The sequence below is a fragment of the Coturnix japonica genome, chromosome 9 (genome assembly GCF_054131305.1).
Source record: "Coturnix japonica strain WE chromosome 9, WE-NBRP24, whole genome shotgun sequence".
Classification (NCBI taxonomy): domain Eukaryota; kingdom Metazoa; phylum Chordata; class Aves; order Galliformes; family Phasianidae; genus Coturnix; species Coturnix japonica.
Window position 1 is genome coordinate 21,573,065 of NC_140671.1, and position 15,426 is coordinate 21,588,490.

Genomic DNA, 15,426 nt, shown 5'->3' on the forward strand with positions numbered 1-15,426 from the left:
CACAGTAAGGGAAGCCAACATCAACTCTGGAGCCTAAAGCCACAGTCAGAGAAGCGAGCACCAGCCTCGGGGCATACAGATGTGAACCCCTATTCATTCCCACTATCTCCCCTGGGACTCCATTGAGCGCTATGAGGCCACATTAGTCTTCACTGGTTTTTAATGAAAATTACAAAACCATGACATCTGCACAAGAGTCACCTTCACTTCCCTGTTGTCTTTTAGTCTTGCTTTTCCCTTTCACTGCTGCTTTTCCCATTCACTGCCGCTTTTCCCTTTCACTGCCGCTTTTCCCTTTCACTGCTGCTTTTCCCTTTTAGTCTTGCTTTTCCCTTTCACTGCTGCTTTTCTCTTTTAGTGTTGCTTTATCCTTTCTCCTGAGAGTGTTTTTTACAGCTAGTTAGCTGAGAAGGGTCGTAAACACGGTGCAGCTAAGCAAGCAGCCATAACACCTGCAAGGAGAGCAAGAACAACAGGATGCCCTGGGATGGTGAGAAACTAGCCATGGTTCTGGGAACTCAGCAAGGGAGTAGCTTTCAGTTGATAACAAGCTGTTAAGATACTCGGGGATAGTATGTTATTGGGAACCAATGATGAGCTCCACTTTTGCAATATGTATGAGCTAATTATCCGTATTATAAAGGTACATGCAGGCAAGGAATAAATGAGATTCGCTGATCATATGTCAATGACAGGTGTGGTCGTCTGCTTTTCTCCCGCCGTTCTGCAACAAACACCTATATACAAATTTAAGAACACAACGGAGTAACTGTTACTGTTTATTAACAACCAGTTTTAATAATATGATAAAAGTATGTCCTGAGAAAGGGGAACAAACACGCTTCTTCAAGGTTTTTTAGCTGTTCTGGATCTCAGCCGTCGCTTGATGATCAGATGATCACTTTCCTTCTTTTGTTCCTCAGATTCCTGAAGAAAACATTTCAAAAGTTACTCATCTTTTCACACAAGACTGACAAGCTCTTCTTGACACACGCAAACATATTTCTTCCCCTAAATGGATTTCAGAATGGCATTTGCTTATTATATTTTATTCAGAAAACTATGGGATACCGAGATCATTTTAATGCAGCTTAATCACAAGGAACAAATATGAAGAATGTACAAAATCCTGTTTATCTTAAAAAAGCACACACGTCTGAGGAAAGCCTGAAGGCAGCTTTCATTTTGAAATACTTGTTTTCAAAAGAGTATTATAATACTTGTTTTGTGAAACATGAAGCGTTCAGAAAACATTTTTAGCCTCAATCCCTGTAGCTATGACTTGCCCAGAATTTCAGTTCTCGGTTCAGTTCCATGTTCTCAGAACTACAGTGAGAGAAGAAATTGTCTCATCTTCTTCATCCTCTAACAAAAAAAAATAACATTTTGGTTTCTGCCCCTATCATTCGTCAAATCATCAAAAAATTCAGAGGGATATTACAGTATGGGCAAATGATCACTTTGCGGAAAAGAAAAAGGACTCTAATATAATTAAAAGATGCAGTTCCAACAAAGCAAGAATGTTCTTAGCACAATAGCTGCCGACAGAGTCATGAAACTGGCACATCAGATCCTTTGCAAGTTGGCTTAGACAGGAGATCATAGTTTAAGCATACCTAAAAAGCTGTCTAAGTTTTGCTCTAGAAAAGCGTGTAATAGAATAATCCCACACCGACACACTGAAATTATCTATGATTCCAAATTAGAAGACATCTCCGTGATTGCTACATCACCTACTTAGTAAACTGTAAGCCAGCCAAACACAGAGATCTTTGAGGACAAAATAAAACAGAACAGCAGGAAGACCAACAAGAATGACTTGGTAGAATAAAGAAATACCTCAGTACTTTCAACGTCCCCCTGCAAATAGATGAAACCTCCAGTCTGTTTGGACTCCTTAGTAGTTTATTTTAAGCCAAGACTACAGTATAATCGCTTACCGAAGAAGCAGGTATATCTAGAGGGCCAGAAACGACAGTTGAATACAGCTTCCTTTTGGATCGTTTTGGCTTGGTCTCTCCTTCTTCGAGACTTTCAGGTTCATTTGATTTAGGAGAACTTACTGCTGACATCAGCTTCTTGGCTAGAAGAAATTTGTTTTGATACATAAACCAATCAACTTACTGGTTTTGTGAGTCTTTAAATCAATGAATGCAAAAAAAGCTTCGTAACAAACTTGGTTTATAAATGACACGTAAAATTTAAGTGAAAATACTCAGAAATTGTATTTGTTCATCGAGGTTCTTTATTGCTTCTATAGCTGAAACTGTTTATAGGTTCAGGTACGGCAGCTTAAAGCACGCATTAAAATGGAGTATGAAAGACAATCATGGCTCAGAAGTCGCTGGAAGTCAGAAACTTCAGCAGGAGTTAAACAACAGGCCTAACTTTCGTGCTGACAGAAGCACAAGACAGAACCAACTTTCTCTGTATACTTGTAGGTTTTCACAAATGTAATAATGAATCTCTGAAGAGACGAATAAATGCATTTACTTCATAAATCAAAGGACAACTTAACATGGCAGACAAGTCTAAGAACACATACATTAATAGCCTACAGCAGAAACAAGCCATTCTACAATGTCTAGAAAACATGGAATAAAACTTATTCTACACCAACCTTTAGAGTGTATAATAGAAGGAGAGCTTTGAATAAAATCTCCAACTTTTTGCAGTGTTTCATCCTTCTTTTTAGTCAGTCTTGAAGCATGTACTCGCTTTCTCAGGAAGTAGTCTTTTCCGGATTTCTGTTCAACAGAGATGTGAACATGTGAAACAACAGATGGGAAAAATCTACTACTCATACTCTGACCATGCCAAGGATACTGCTATCACATGTGAACATCTGTTTTTAATAACTGCCATGCATATTTTTTTTTTTATTATTTTGTTTTCTGTTGGGTCTAGGTCATACCTCATCCATGTCATCACTTCTTTTCTTTTTTGCCTTAGGCATTTTCACTCCTAAAGGTATCATGCTGCCGTGCTGCTTTATCTCCGTCTTATCAGGTTGCAGAAGTGTCAGTGGGATTTCCAGCTCCGGTTTTGGGAACCGACTAGTTTTGCCATTTTCTGCGGACACTCCAGAAGAGTCGAGGACAGTTTCCAAATGCTCCTGATAGCACAGAAGAATTTTAAGTGCAAGTGTTAAGGTAGCCATGAGATTAAAAAGCTATAAAGCATCTGGAAAAGGATATGTAAGCATTCGATTTTCCTGCTGTAAGAACACTTGTAACAGAAGGAGTCTATTTCAGTTTCAGCAGAGTTTTACCCCTCTTTCCTAGAACTTGTTACATTTAAAATTATTTCCAATCTATGATCACAAAAAAAGTTCTCCATGTTAAACTGAGCCTGATACTTTACAAGTCATTTTTTCTCAAGGGCACAGACAACTACACTTTTTTTTAATAGAGAATGGTGGTAGAACTGACACGATTTTCTTCATCTCAACTCTGCTGCGTCAGAACTGGGCAGGAACAGGAGCATTTGATTCAAGTGTTCGATTAACTTCCAGCTTAATCTTAGGGAATTTGCCATTCCTCTTCTACACTAGAGATGTTATTTACATAAGTAAGGTCCAGCTGGCAAGGTGCAAGCCCAGTACAAGTCATTAAAGAACTCCATTGCTATCTTTTCCCTGGAGAGAATACAGACATTCAAGCAATGACACCGTACTTAAGCTGAAGGCTATCATGTACCTGCTCATGGTCAAATGGCAGCAAATGCACAGCTAAGTGACAGAGAAATGTCAGTATGCATTTCCCCAGCAGCACTTACTGTCCACAATCCACCCAATCCTGTTTTTCTCAACAGGAACAACAAAGTCAGAACTGAGATCACCTGAACTCCTCCTTCTCTATGGCAGGAATTCAGCTAGCATATAAAAAATGAGTTCAGATGCTGGTTGAACACATGGAAGACAGGCTGCTGGGGACATCAGAAAATGGTAGATGGCTGCTTCTACTGCTGCTAGTAACTAGCAAACTCCAGTGTCCCAAACACAGACTAGCAGCTTTTACTACTTACACTGTTCCAACCCCCTGAGGGGAGTCTTCTTCCTCTCAAAAAGTTACCAAAGATTGTAGAAAGACAAAAAGTAGTCAGAGCCACTTTATCAGGCTCTGCTAAGAATCTGAATGGAGTATCACCACCCACTGTATTTCCAAGAATTAAGTTGGTTAATAAATACTTTGTTTTTAAAATATATGTAACTGCTATTTTATGAAAGTTAGCAATTAAAAACTTATATAGGAATGATTAACATCATCTGCTAACAAAACAATATCCAGAAATCCTGCAGAGGAAGAAAATAAGTTCAATTTGCTGTGCCCGTTTCAGTGGCTCCATGAATTTTTTCCAAGTAACTTATCTAATCATGAGCCACTTCATAAGCATTAACATGAGGAGAGTTTTCAACAGCACCTGACAAAAATTCATCACACAATTGTTTCAACAGCTTTTATTCCTATCAAAGGCTATAAAAACAGGTGATCTGATCACCTTGAAAGGGATAAATAAATTAAAACTTGGGAATTGTTTAGAGAACATGAGATCTTTTCCTACTCATTCCTTATCAAAAGCAATACAATCACAACATTTTCAGATCTGAAGTTTCATACTAACCTCAGATTCATTTAATGAAGTGAGGCTCCTAGTACATCGACGTGACAAATAATTGTCTTCAGCTTTGCATCTTAATGGAATACTTTCTCCAGTTTTAGTTTTGCTTTGTTGTTTCCTAGGCTGTAAATATTTAAAAGGAGTAAAGATTAGGCTATGCATTAGACCTCCAAAATATCTCGAGGTTTCTAAAGTTACAGTGTAAAACCTCAAGCTCAGACGCCACATGAACACGTAAGCTGAAACACAGCACAAGTGTGGGAAGGTAGTAACATCTATTCATTGTGTGATCTTCAGATACACCCTACTGGGTCTCACTAACAGTCTCAGGCAGTATTCTGCCTCCAAAAGAGAGAAAGCGAGACATTATTTAGGGACAAAATCTGTAACACTGGTCGTTTTGTCATCCATTCCCCCCATACTCTGCACGCTCACAGCTGCTATGTTAGAACACCAAAGGCTAAACCTCTGCCTAATCTTCAGCATCCACATACGAATACATGGAAAACTGCATGGAAAAGTTCCATAATGTACACAGAGAGATGGTGTTCTAGTAAATAAAATATTTTTGAGAAGATGAGAGCTCATGTTTGAGTGGAAGACAAAAAGAACCAACAAGTACTCATCACTGAATATGTAGTTAAAGGACTATATGCTAAGAAAAATGATTCCAGCTCCAGTATCTCCTAGGAAAACAGAAGAACAAAAAGGGGTTAACAAGATGTTAAGTACTTACTTTCTATAAATATAATCATACCTCATATAATCATACTTCATAGGGGAAGTTTTGCTATGAGAACATCTTTCTTCTCAGAGAAAGTGAATCCAAACATTCTCAAAACAGCACAACTCATTTAGCCTTCTGTTTAGCTTCTGAAATTCTATGCTACGGCTTAGATTGGCTATCCTGATTAAAAGCTGGATGTTGAAATAAGAAATGCAACTTCCAGAGATCATCCCCCCTCTGCTTTTTGATGCTTCCCTTAATCTCTCTCCACGTCCCCTTCTGTCTTTTCATGCCATTGTAGATACTACCTCAGAGAAAGCAAAGAAAGTAAGAAACCTGAGACAGAACTACTGTCTGAGTATTGAGCCTAGCTTGGAATCCGGAAATGCTGGGAATTATCAGAAAAAGCTACAGATGTCCAGTATGATTGTAGGATCATAAGCATCAAACTGACATCTGCTTATCTGAACTACTGAAAAAATTGAAATTTTAGTAATTAACAGAAATTCTGTTTCTGGAGAACAAAAATAAAAGCTGGTGCTTTTTTTGGTTAGTTGCACATGATGTCAATACGACAGTGTTCAAGAACAGAACCACACCCAGAATACAAAGAGCAGGTACAGGAGTTTTACAGAATTTATGGGTAGCTAATCAGGTAGGAGGAAAGGAGAGCTGACCTTGCTTGAATCCTTTAAGGCAGATTGTCTCAGTTCTGCTATTTCTGTCTCTTTTTGTATGACATTAGAAGCCAAAGTTTTGAGCTGTTCTTCCAAAGCTTCTACTAACTGATCTCTCTCCTCACGCCACTTTTGAATATTATGGTCCTTTTCCTCCAGCTCCTATATTTCATGATGAAAGAAAAGCATACACAGTAGAAACAAGCAGAATCTTTAAGACAGCCTAGAATTAATAAGGTTTTCATATAGCATAAATAAGGACTCAAGCTGATAAAAAGAGTTTATGGTAAGACATTTCAATTAACGTATCGTGATGTCACTCAACAAGATCAGGTTACATGCATGTATTACATATGTATTTACTATGCAGATTATTGTATTTAAAGCAATCTGCCAGTGCTCTGTAGTGACTAATTATTTGAATATCTTTCATGGTCTACCACTAATTTCAGTTGGCCACTTTCATTTTGCTCCAATTTTTTTTTTTTTGACCTTTTTCCTGTTGCTTGGAAAACCTGCATCATTCATGTAATAAAAATTAAGAGCAAGAAAAATACCTGTTTAAGTTGTTGGATAGTATAGTCTTTATAATCCAGCTCATCCTTAAACTGGTTATTAATCCTTTCAAGTTCATCCATCCTGTTCCTGAGGGATTCCTCCACAGAACGCATCGTGGACACCTGTAATGTAAGCACAGCTCACGGTTCATTAAAAGACTTCTGTAATCCAACCTGGCCAAATACTTCTTTGTTAAATAAAGAGGAATTCACAAACAAGTGCTGAGTAGGAAAACGACAGCAAGTGCAAGGTTACCAAGGAAGACATGAATTCATTTTTAAGCTTCAATTTTCCACCCCAAGCACACCCAATAAACTTGCAGACTAAGATCCTGCAAAATGGGTTTTAAAATATCTACTTGTTTAATAATTAAATTTTAACTATTAACATCACTGAAGCTGAAATTGAAGAAAAAAATATACATGCTTATATTAAAGAGCCTCTGGAAATTAGTCTATTTCTCTTCAAGTAAATAGCATTCTTCTTCCCAGTTATCAGCGTTTTTTCACAAGACTTAGGTTTTAGGCTTTGGAGTTACCACGGATACCAATGGCAAGTCACCAGTAACGTAGAGATAATAACAAGTCCCCTCCAGAGGCAGATTAGCTATTCTCTTCACAAACCTTATTCCAGACTACCAACCAACTTTACTTTCCTCTGTTCATTATCTATGCGAAACCATGTTTTAACTTCTGGTCCCCTCTAGAGCTTCAATGGCAACTTTACCTAAGATTTGCTGCTAGCCACACTAGTGTGAAATTTCCAGCTTCATAGTTAAAGTTTGAGAAGTTTTAACAGCAGAAAGCCAAGCATAATCTTACAGATAAAAATATCTCAGTTGACTACAAACCTCGCTTTGTACTTGCTGAATTTGTTTCTCGGCATCAGAATGTTTGTCTTTTAGATCTGCATACTCTTCTTCTTTCCTCTGCAAATCTTTTTTCAAATTCAGTACAAGGGCAGAACTCTCAGAAAGAATATTTTCTAGCCTTATGTTAAAAATAAAGAGACAAAGAACATTACTGTTACACATCTCATGGAAACAGCAATTACAGCTTAATCCATGCCCTGCCTGTTGGTTTCTATTTGTAAATAGACTCTTAAATCTATCTAGACCAGTGACAAGATTTAAACAATTACTTTTGAATTTCAGCTTGCTTCTCATAATCAGATGCTGAAGCAATAAATTATTCAGATGCTATTCTGAGGGATGTACAACAAAACCACCAGCAATCCCCATATTATTCTTTATTTCCTTGCACACTCCTGTTTTCCCTTGGAACTCAAGTAGCATACCAAAGCATCCTAAAGTAGTAGTTTGGCCATTGATAAGCATGCAGATGCATTAAGTCGAAGGGATGTTCCCATTAACTATTTTTAACTCTATTTCCTTCTCAAAGGGCTCTAACTTAACTCAGTGGTTACTTACGATTCTATACGTTGCACTTTCTCCATTTCACTCTTTTCCTTTTCCCAAAGAGAGTGTTTCATCTGCTCCAAGCTGTTTTTAAGCTGCATAACTTCTTGAATCAGATTTGCTTCTCTGCTACTTAACTCTTCAACCTTTTTGTCTGCATTAGCAGACTTCTCCTGCAGAGTTGCTGTAACTGTCTCCAGATTAACAATAATAGATTCTTTTTCTTTAAGTAATTCATTGAGTTTTGACACATTGTCTTCCATTATCTTGGAAGCCTCCAGGCGATATTCAAGCTCTCTTATTTTTACCTCACAGTTGGCAACTTCCTCCTGAAATTGTGCAATCACTCTCTGATCTTCTGCAGTCTTTTCTTCAAACTCCTGAGTTTTCTTCTCTATTTGCTCATGTAACTGATTCACAAGATCATCTTCCTGACTAGTGTGAGTTGTAATCTCACATAGCTTCATTACAAGTTGACGATTATGATTTTCAGCATTATTCAGTCCCGCCTTTAGGTTTTCATTGTCTTGAAGCAGTGCTTTGATGTGCTGACTTTTTTGTGAGGAAACATCAACAATACTTCTGCATACTTCCCAAATCCTTTCAAGACTATAGTTAAAGGAGAGGTCCTGCACAAGATCTGAGATGGAAGAAGTCTGTGACTGAATGCATGCAGAACTAATTTGAGATGTCCCTGTCTCATCTTTTTCAGAGTCTGAGGAATCCTTTACACTGACAAAGTCAGTACCGATGGCGTGAAACTCTAAGTGACATTTGTATAATTCATCTAATTTGGTCCGCATTTCTTTTACTTGTGACACTTTATCAATTATATATTCTTTGGCAACTTCTATGTTGTTAGTTAGTTGGGCATTTTTGTTTTCAAGTGTCATATTTATAGATTTCTGTTCATCCAGTTCAGAAGCAATTTCCCGATAGTCAGCTTGACCCTGCAGAATTTGTTCACGGAGGACATCAGCTGTTTCTTCAGAAAAAGAAAGCTCAATACGCAGGCTTGTTACCTGCTTACTGAAATCTTCTTTTTTATTTTTTTCTCTTCTGCATTGTTCTTCAAGCACAGTTAAATGATGTTCCAAGATTTCAGTTCTTTCCCTCAGTGCTAGTACTTCCTTTCGGTACGCGGAGCACTTTTGTTTCATGTGTTCAATTGTCCTTTGCTCTACAGTGTTCTTTTTCTTTCTCTCATTTACAACTACTGTAAAACAAACAAACAAACAAACAAAGAAAAAAGGGAAAAGGAATGTAGCTCAGATTGATTAAAATCATTATTACATAGCAGTTCACAACACCAAGTAGCAACTTCTAAGTGAAAAACTGTCACAAATATGCAAGCCATGCCCTCACATCACATAGTATTTGATACTAGTGAAGGAATTCAAGTCCTCTGAACACGTATTCAGGTGCCTCAGATTTCTATACAGAATTAACAGCAAAAGGTTTTCAGTCTGTAAGATCACTTTTACCATGGCACTACTCAAACCTTCCACTCCACACCAGTAGAAAATCTTATTAGATTTAAGAAACATGGGAACGAGATAGATAATTCACAGCTATATTCTTTCTATCTTCCGTGCTTCAGCAATCCCTATAAGGCAGCCAGGAATCACTCCATCTACATCTAAATGGTAGATAAACAGTTCTCTAAGAAATTTCATTCCAACTCACAGTCCTCTTACTTTCAAAAGAAAGATAAAACCCTGGACAAGTTGATCACTTAAGTGTTGATATCTGTCTCTCTTATTCAGTTGATCTCTAAACAAAATATGAGGATTCCTACTTCTGTTCACACTTACTCTTTTGCATATAAAGTTCACTCATAAAGTTGTACAAATTTGCAGATTCAAGTTTCCATAAATATTCCATTAGCTTGGGGCTGTTTTTTTCTTTAACTGGTGAGCAATTAGCTAAAATCACATGCATTTTCTTTCTATCAAAAGCGACTTCTGCTGTATTTCATCATTGCTTTAGAATCCAGTTATGTCCATTCCATAATATGCATACTTTAAGTATTAAAAAAAATAAATATAAGTCAAGACTTACTAGGGATTGGGTCACCACAACAATATATTCCATGGTGATTCTTGTACAGTCCTTTTATTACTACAACTACAGAAATGCAGAATTTTATAGCACCCATGTGCAGCCTGCATTACATACAGATTCACATGTACTGCATGGGAACAGCCTCTTAACTCATCTAAGCAGTTTTATATACAGCCCTCAACTGATTTAAAAGTCATACTGAAGAAACAGCAGTGGCATATTCCACCCCAAACCAGGTTTTGGGTTTGATTGCTGCTCCCAGCAACACTAGTGAGGGGAATATGATTTATAAGTAATCTAAACACTTTATGCTGAAAACAACAAGCAAGCACTAAAGCAAGATAAATAAGACTAGGGAGAAGATGTGTAATGTTCAGTCTAGAAGCTCCTTACACAGGAAGTAGGGAAAAAGCATTATTACAGAGCATAGGGAACAAGACCTAAAAGCTCAGAGAATGGTGTAAATACCCTGAACTTGAAGCTGAGATAACCTAGCATCTCCTAAAACACTTTTGCTTGTGCTACTTATATAACTAATTCTACAAAAGAACCAGCACAACATACCTGTGCTCATTGTTCTACTGTGTATATTTAACATAGCTAAAGAATATATATTAAGCGGTTTTTTAAATTGGATGCTATTAATACTCACAAATAGAAGAAAATTTTAACATGATTGAATACTCAGTACTTCTTAACAGAAAACTTCATGCTGACATTGTGACTATCAGCTACCCATTTTAATTCCCATGTGGAGCATTGCTGTCATTAATTTTTAAATGAGAGCTTTGGTCATATGATTAGAACAAACCCACTACTATTTGGAGTATGGAGGAGTCCACATCCCTCCCTCAGTCTCTGGTAAGATGCTTATATGTGATGCCATTCAGTGGTCACATTAGGATTCAATATTTATGCCAAATAAAGGCAGCAGGGACAAATCATCCAAGAACAGCATCTCATCCAAAGAAGGCCTTGACTTTCTCCCTTGCACATATTTTGCAAGAGGAATACAAGAAAGGAAGGGAATACAGCTAAGTTTTAGATTTTCCCTTCTACATTGTATATGCCTTCCGTAATTCTAGGAACACTGATGCTCAGCTGTGCCCAGAAGTGAAGTTAAATGCATCAGAGCTTATCAGACCATTTTGCTCAAATATTGCCCATGAGCGAGCAATTAGCAGGTCGTCAACAATTTTGATAGTTGCTTCAGGAAAAACAAAACAAACAAACAAAAAAAAGCACTTGAGCAGCTGATGCTACTCAGAAGATCAGCAACAGCAGTTGAAACAATCCTAAAGAAACTGCTTTAAAACTATTACCAAATCTGCAAGTGCATCAACAGATGAGGAAAAAGCAGGAAAAAGGAAAAAAATAGTGCAAAAAAACTTTTATTCCTAAGCATTCAAAAATGAACAGCATAGGACCTTCTGAAAAAGGGATATTTACATAACAGTTACTTCTATTTACAGTTTAACACAGTGGCTTTTCTCCTTATACCATAAGGTACGCGCTTCACAGCCTTTTGCTTCCTATCCAGAATAGGAAGCAATTTATTGTTTTGGAAGACACCCTGTCCAACGATGGAAGAAACTGTACCTTTATTTGGACGTGGCTCTTCCACAGTAGGCTTGTCTTCATCAGTACTGCGCTTTCTTCCCACTTCCAACTCAGTTTTCTCTTGTTTCAGTGCTTTAACTGAAAGCACTGAAAATTGGCTGCTTTCAGTTCCTTTATTAGTGTTCTCTTCTGCCGGTTCTGCTTTAATGGTAGTTAAATGGTAGGTAGTCTTTTCCTGTATTGATATAAGATCAGTTACATTGAAGCTTAACAAAAGGAGCACTTAAGTCTCAGTAATCTTCTGTAGGCAAATATTTACACAAAACCATACAGCTAAAATATTTACCCGGTGACTCTATAGACATCAGTTACAAATCTCAATAGCAGACAGAACAAGTACACCTTCAGATAATGACAAGTGCAATACTCGGTAGAGTATACAAGGGAAAGCAAGAGCCTAGCAGGTTACAAAGTAAAAGACTTGCACACAATCAAGAGTTTACCAGTTTATCAAAGAATTTCCTGTTTCCAAGAAGTCAACAAAATTACAAACATGGTCAAAGAGCAAATGGTCAGCTCTCATACAAGTTCATCACATCACACTTCTGCTAAGCTGCTAAAATCACTTTCATCGTGACAGATATAATCCAACCTTAAAGCTTAGTCAGCTCTGTCACACATATTTTAGATTGTGTCCTTGACCACAAGTGAAGCTTCCTTACTTACAAGATGACGATTGTTAAGCCATGCTGGCACTGCCAAGGACTGATTATTCATCTTTAGTAACTTATGAAAAGAAAAGCCTCAGAAGTGTTCAGGCCACACAATCTCACAGATAGAGTTGGAGCCTTGTTCTTGGAAGAAGTAATAGGTGAGGACATGACTACTCATCACAGTCAGCTTTAATACCATGGAAATACTAAGTTGCAGTGATACAGACAGTCAAAGACTAAGAAGGGTCAAGTTGCTAAGCTTACAAGGTTAGAGATCTGAGTGACAGAATTAACTATAAATGTTTTCAGAGCTACTTCAGGCTACCAAACATCAAAAAATGAACAAAAACCACCAGAAGTGGTATGCACACATACTTAATCAAGCTAGTCTTCACATATTCAGTAGCTCGCAGTACATTAGTCAGGATAAAGTTTTATGGACTGCATAGAACGTGGAGATATCCTGAGCATTCATAGCATTTTAAGCTACCACAAGTTGGTATTAAAACAATTTTACACAACATCTTCTTGATAAAGTTACCTCAGTTGCTTCTTTAAGTTGCTCAACAGACTCATCCAATTTAATCACCTGCATTTCAAAGTCTGTAACACACAGAAAAGGTTGTATTACATAAGTAGCCAATAGATAGTTTATTAAGTAATCAATTTTTCCAGATATTCTAATGTTTAGGTAGCTTTTGAACAGATTAATTTGCATGTGGTCTTCACTTATTGGGAGTGATTCAAAAGTTTTCTATATTTCTTGGAACGAAAACATTGCATCAACAAGACATAAAGAAGAGTAGAGATTACAATATAAAAGTAAAAATCAAGATATAGACATTTAACCCCATACTTACGAAAGTGTAAAGCTGCTAGTTGCAGTTTAAAGGAGAGGGGGGAAAAAAGAAAAGAAATAACCAAAAACCGTGGAATTGCTGAACCTGAATATACACAAGGAACAAACTATCACTTATCTACAGGCTATGGTTCCAAAGGTAGAACATCTCCTCTAATTCCTACTCAAACTGGTTATTTCTCTTTTAGATTAATGAACTATTTCTGTCTTCTACCTTTCACATCGCATAACTCACCTTTGTTCTTCTGCATCAGCTCTTCTTCAGTTTTAAGTAGTTTGGTGTTTTTCTCTGTTAGCTCTTCTTTGGTCTCCATCAGTTCAAAGTTAGTTTTCTCCAGCTGCTTTTCAAACCAGCCAGTATCTTCCTTCGGGTCCCCCAGGGATACAATGGAACTATGTGCTGCCTCAGCTTGCTCTTTAATATCCATGACATCATAATGCACAGAATCAAGAATGCCCTCAGGATCAACACAGGTGTCAGGCACTATGCTATGTTCTCCACCCTGAAACGTAATTTATAATCAGTTAAAACTGGTGAATAGCTGACTACATAATAGCTGTTATTTCTACAGATAGTCTGGATAGCCACTATGAAGACAGCCATACAAGAAGTTTTTAATTTCAGCTTCAAAACCCACCTCACAAATTCACATACAACATGACAGTGATTCGTATGGGGGGAAGATAAGTGGCATTCTAGTAACAGCTAATATATTTTATAGTATTTGATGACCACACTCCCCCCTTTTTTTTTTTTTTTTTTTTTTTTAAATATTACCCCAGATTGATCTCCTTCAAATTTAACGTACAAGTTTAGACTCCCCTTTTCTTTGTATACAGCGTAAATTTTCATTTTGTGTTGCAGAAACAAGGAAAACGCCCAAATTCCCAAAGCTTTCTGAAACTGTTCTTAAGGCTCAGCAACTATTCCTGCTAGATGAAGAATAGATGTATCTTGCTCATCATACAGCAACACAGCATGCACTTCTTTGTAAACAGCCTTGTGTTTCTATAAGATGTGCCCATAACATTTAAATAGTAAAAAGGAAAATATTTAAGAAAAAAAAAAGGAAAATACTTAAGAAAAAAAAAAGGAAAATACTTAAGAAAAAAAAAAGAAAAATACCAGGGTGTCATGGTTTAATAATGTTGTAATTTTGCTATCAGTATTCCACATCATAACATCATATAAAGCATGAATAATTTTACTGAATCTGCAACTTACAGAAGAAGACTACATCTCCCAGAGAGCAACACGATGGGTCACGGGACCTGGACTCTATATTAACTCTGTCGCAGAACAGACTGATCTCTTTCGAGTTCTGGCGTTCAGGGCAGTGTGTGGGAGCCTTCAGCCGTTCGCCTAGATTTCACAGTAGGCCTCTCGGTTACGGGACTCATTCTCTCTCCTATTTTGCTTGATTCGTTAGCTCAATTTTCAATTTTCAATTATATTGTATTATATTGTGTTATCCGGTATTTTGATATAGTATTTAGTAAATAAGTGTGCCTCCTTAGATTGTTGCCGCTGTTTTCTTTTCCTAATTAACTTTTTCCTTTCGGCCTAGGGCCCCTGCGGGGCCCACAGCCCCTGTCACGGACGCAGGTGGACTCAGGAGAGCAGGGGGAGTCAGAGGACCAGAAGAAGTTAGAGTAGCAGAGGATGTTAGAGCAGTATAAGAAGATGTTAGAGGAGCAGAAGAAGTTTCAGGAGCAGATGAAGTTGGAGGAGCAGAGGATGTCTGAGGGGAATAAGAAGATGTTAGAGGAGCAGAAGAATTTAGAGGAGCAGAGGAAGTTAGGAGAGAGGAAAAAGGAGGGTTACCTGGAGGAAATAACACAAGGGTCGGGGTCAGAGTCTGAAGAGGAGCCAAAAGCTAGATTTTCTTTACGAGAATTTCTCGAGTCCAAACTTATAGATGGGGCAGCCTCATCAACACAGTTGCCACCATCAACACCTGGGACTCTTGATAGAGCAAAAGGTGAGCAAAGTATAACGACCATTATTGATCGATCTTTTAAACTGAGTGAAATTCGAGATCTAAGAAAGGATTACACACGTCAGCCAAAAGAAAATATGGTCACTTGGTTACTTCGCTGCTGGGACAATGGTGCCAACAGTGCATGGCTTGATGGCAGTGAAGCTCGCCAACTGGGTAGCATTTCCAGGGACTCACGTGTGGACAGAGGTATTGGCACATGCCAAAATCGGTCCTACACCCTCTGGAAGC

The 15,426-nt window shown here is 37.8% G+C and overlaps 2 protein-coding genes across 2 annotated transcripts; both read right to left on the reverse strand.

The window, feature by feature from the left end:
* Positions 1 to 766: 766 nt before the first annotated feature.
* On the reverse strand, positions 767 to 6,698 carry LOC146759828 (kinesin-like protein KIF20B). Its single transcript, XM_085509694.1, has 7 exons — positions 6,582 to 6,698; positions 6,025 to 6,186; positions 4,624 to 4,743; positions 2,915 to 3,115; positions 2,621 to 2,747; positions 1,941 to 2,083; positions 767 to 927 (listed from the first exon to the last, which is right to left on the reverse strand). Exons 1-7 carry the CDS (start codon positions 6,693 to 6,695, stop codon positions 847 to 849), a joined length of 948 nt encoding a protein of 315 aa, XP_085365820.1. The 5' UTR covers positions 6,696 to 6,698; the 3' UTR covers positions 767 to 846.
* Positions 6,699 to 7,399: 701 nt separating this feature from the next.
* LOC146759829 (kinesin-like protein KIF20B) lies at positions 7,400 to 11,852 on the reverse strand. Its single transcript, XM_085509889.1, has 3 exons — positions 11,663 to 11,852; positions 8,012 to 9,215; positions 7,400 to 7,571 (listed from the first exon to the last, which is right to left on the reverse strand). Exons 2-3 carry the CDS (start codon positions 9,157 to 9,159, stop codon positions 7,400 to 7,402), a joined length of 1,320 nt encoding a protein of 439 aa, XP_085366015.1. The 5' UTR covers positions 9,160 to 9,215; positions 11,663 to 11,852.
* Between the last annotated feature and the right edge of the window lie 3,574 nt (positions 11,853 to 15,426).

Excerpts from the sequence above, each read along its gene's own strand:
- LOC146759828 (XM_085509694.1), bottom strand. The coding sequence starts at position 6,695 with ATGCGTTCTGTGGAGGAATCCCTCAGGAACAGGATGGATGAACTTGAA. Across the intron at positions 2,748-2,914 it reads GAAGTGATGACATGGATGAG|AAATCCGGAAAAGACTACTT; the intron begins GTATGACCTAGA and ends TCTGTTGAACAG. Across the intron at positions 2,084-2,620 it reads TTCTATTATACACTCTAAAG|CCAAGAAGCTGATGTCAGCA; the intron begins GTTGGTGTAGAA and ends AATTTCTTCTAG.
- LOC146759829 (XM_085509889.1), bottom strand. The coding sequence starts at position 9,159 with ATGAAACAAAAGTGCTCCGCGTACCGAAAGGAAGTACTAGCACTGAGG. Across the intron at positions 7,572-8,011 it reads AAAGTGCAACGTATAGAATC|GCTAGAAAATATTCTTTCTG; the intron begins GTAAGTAACCAC and ends TTTTAACATAAG.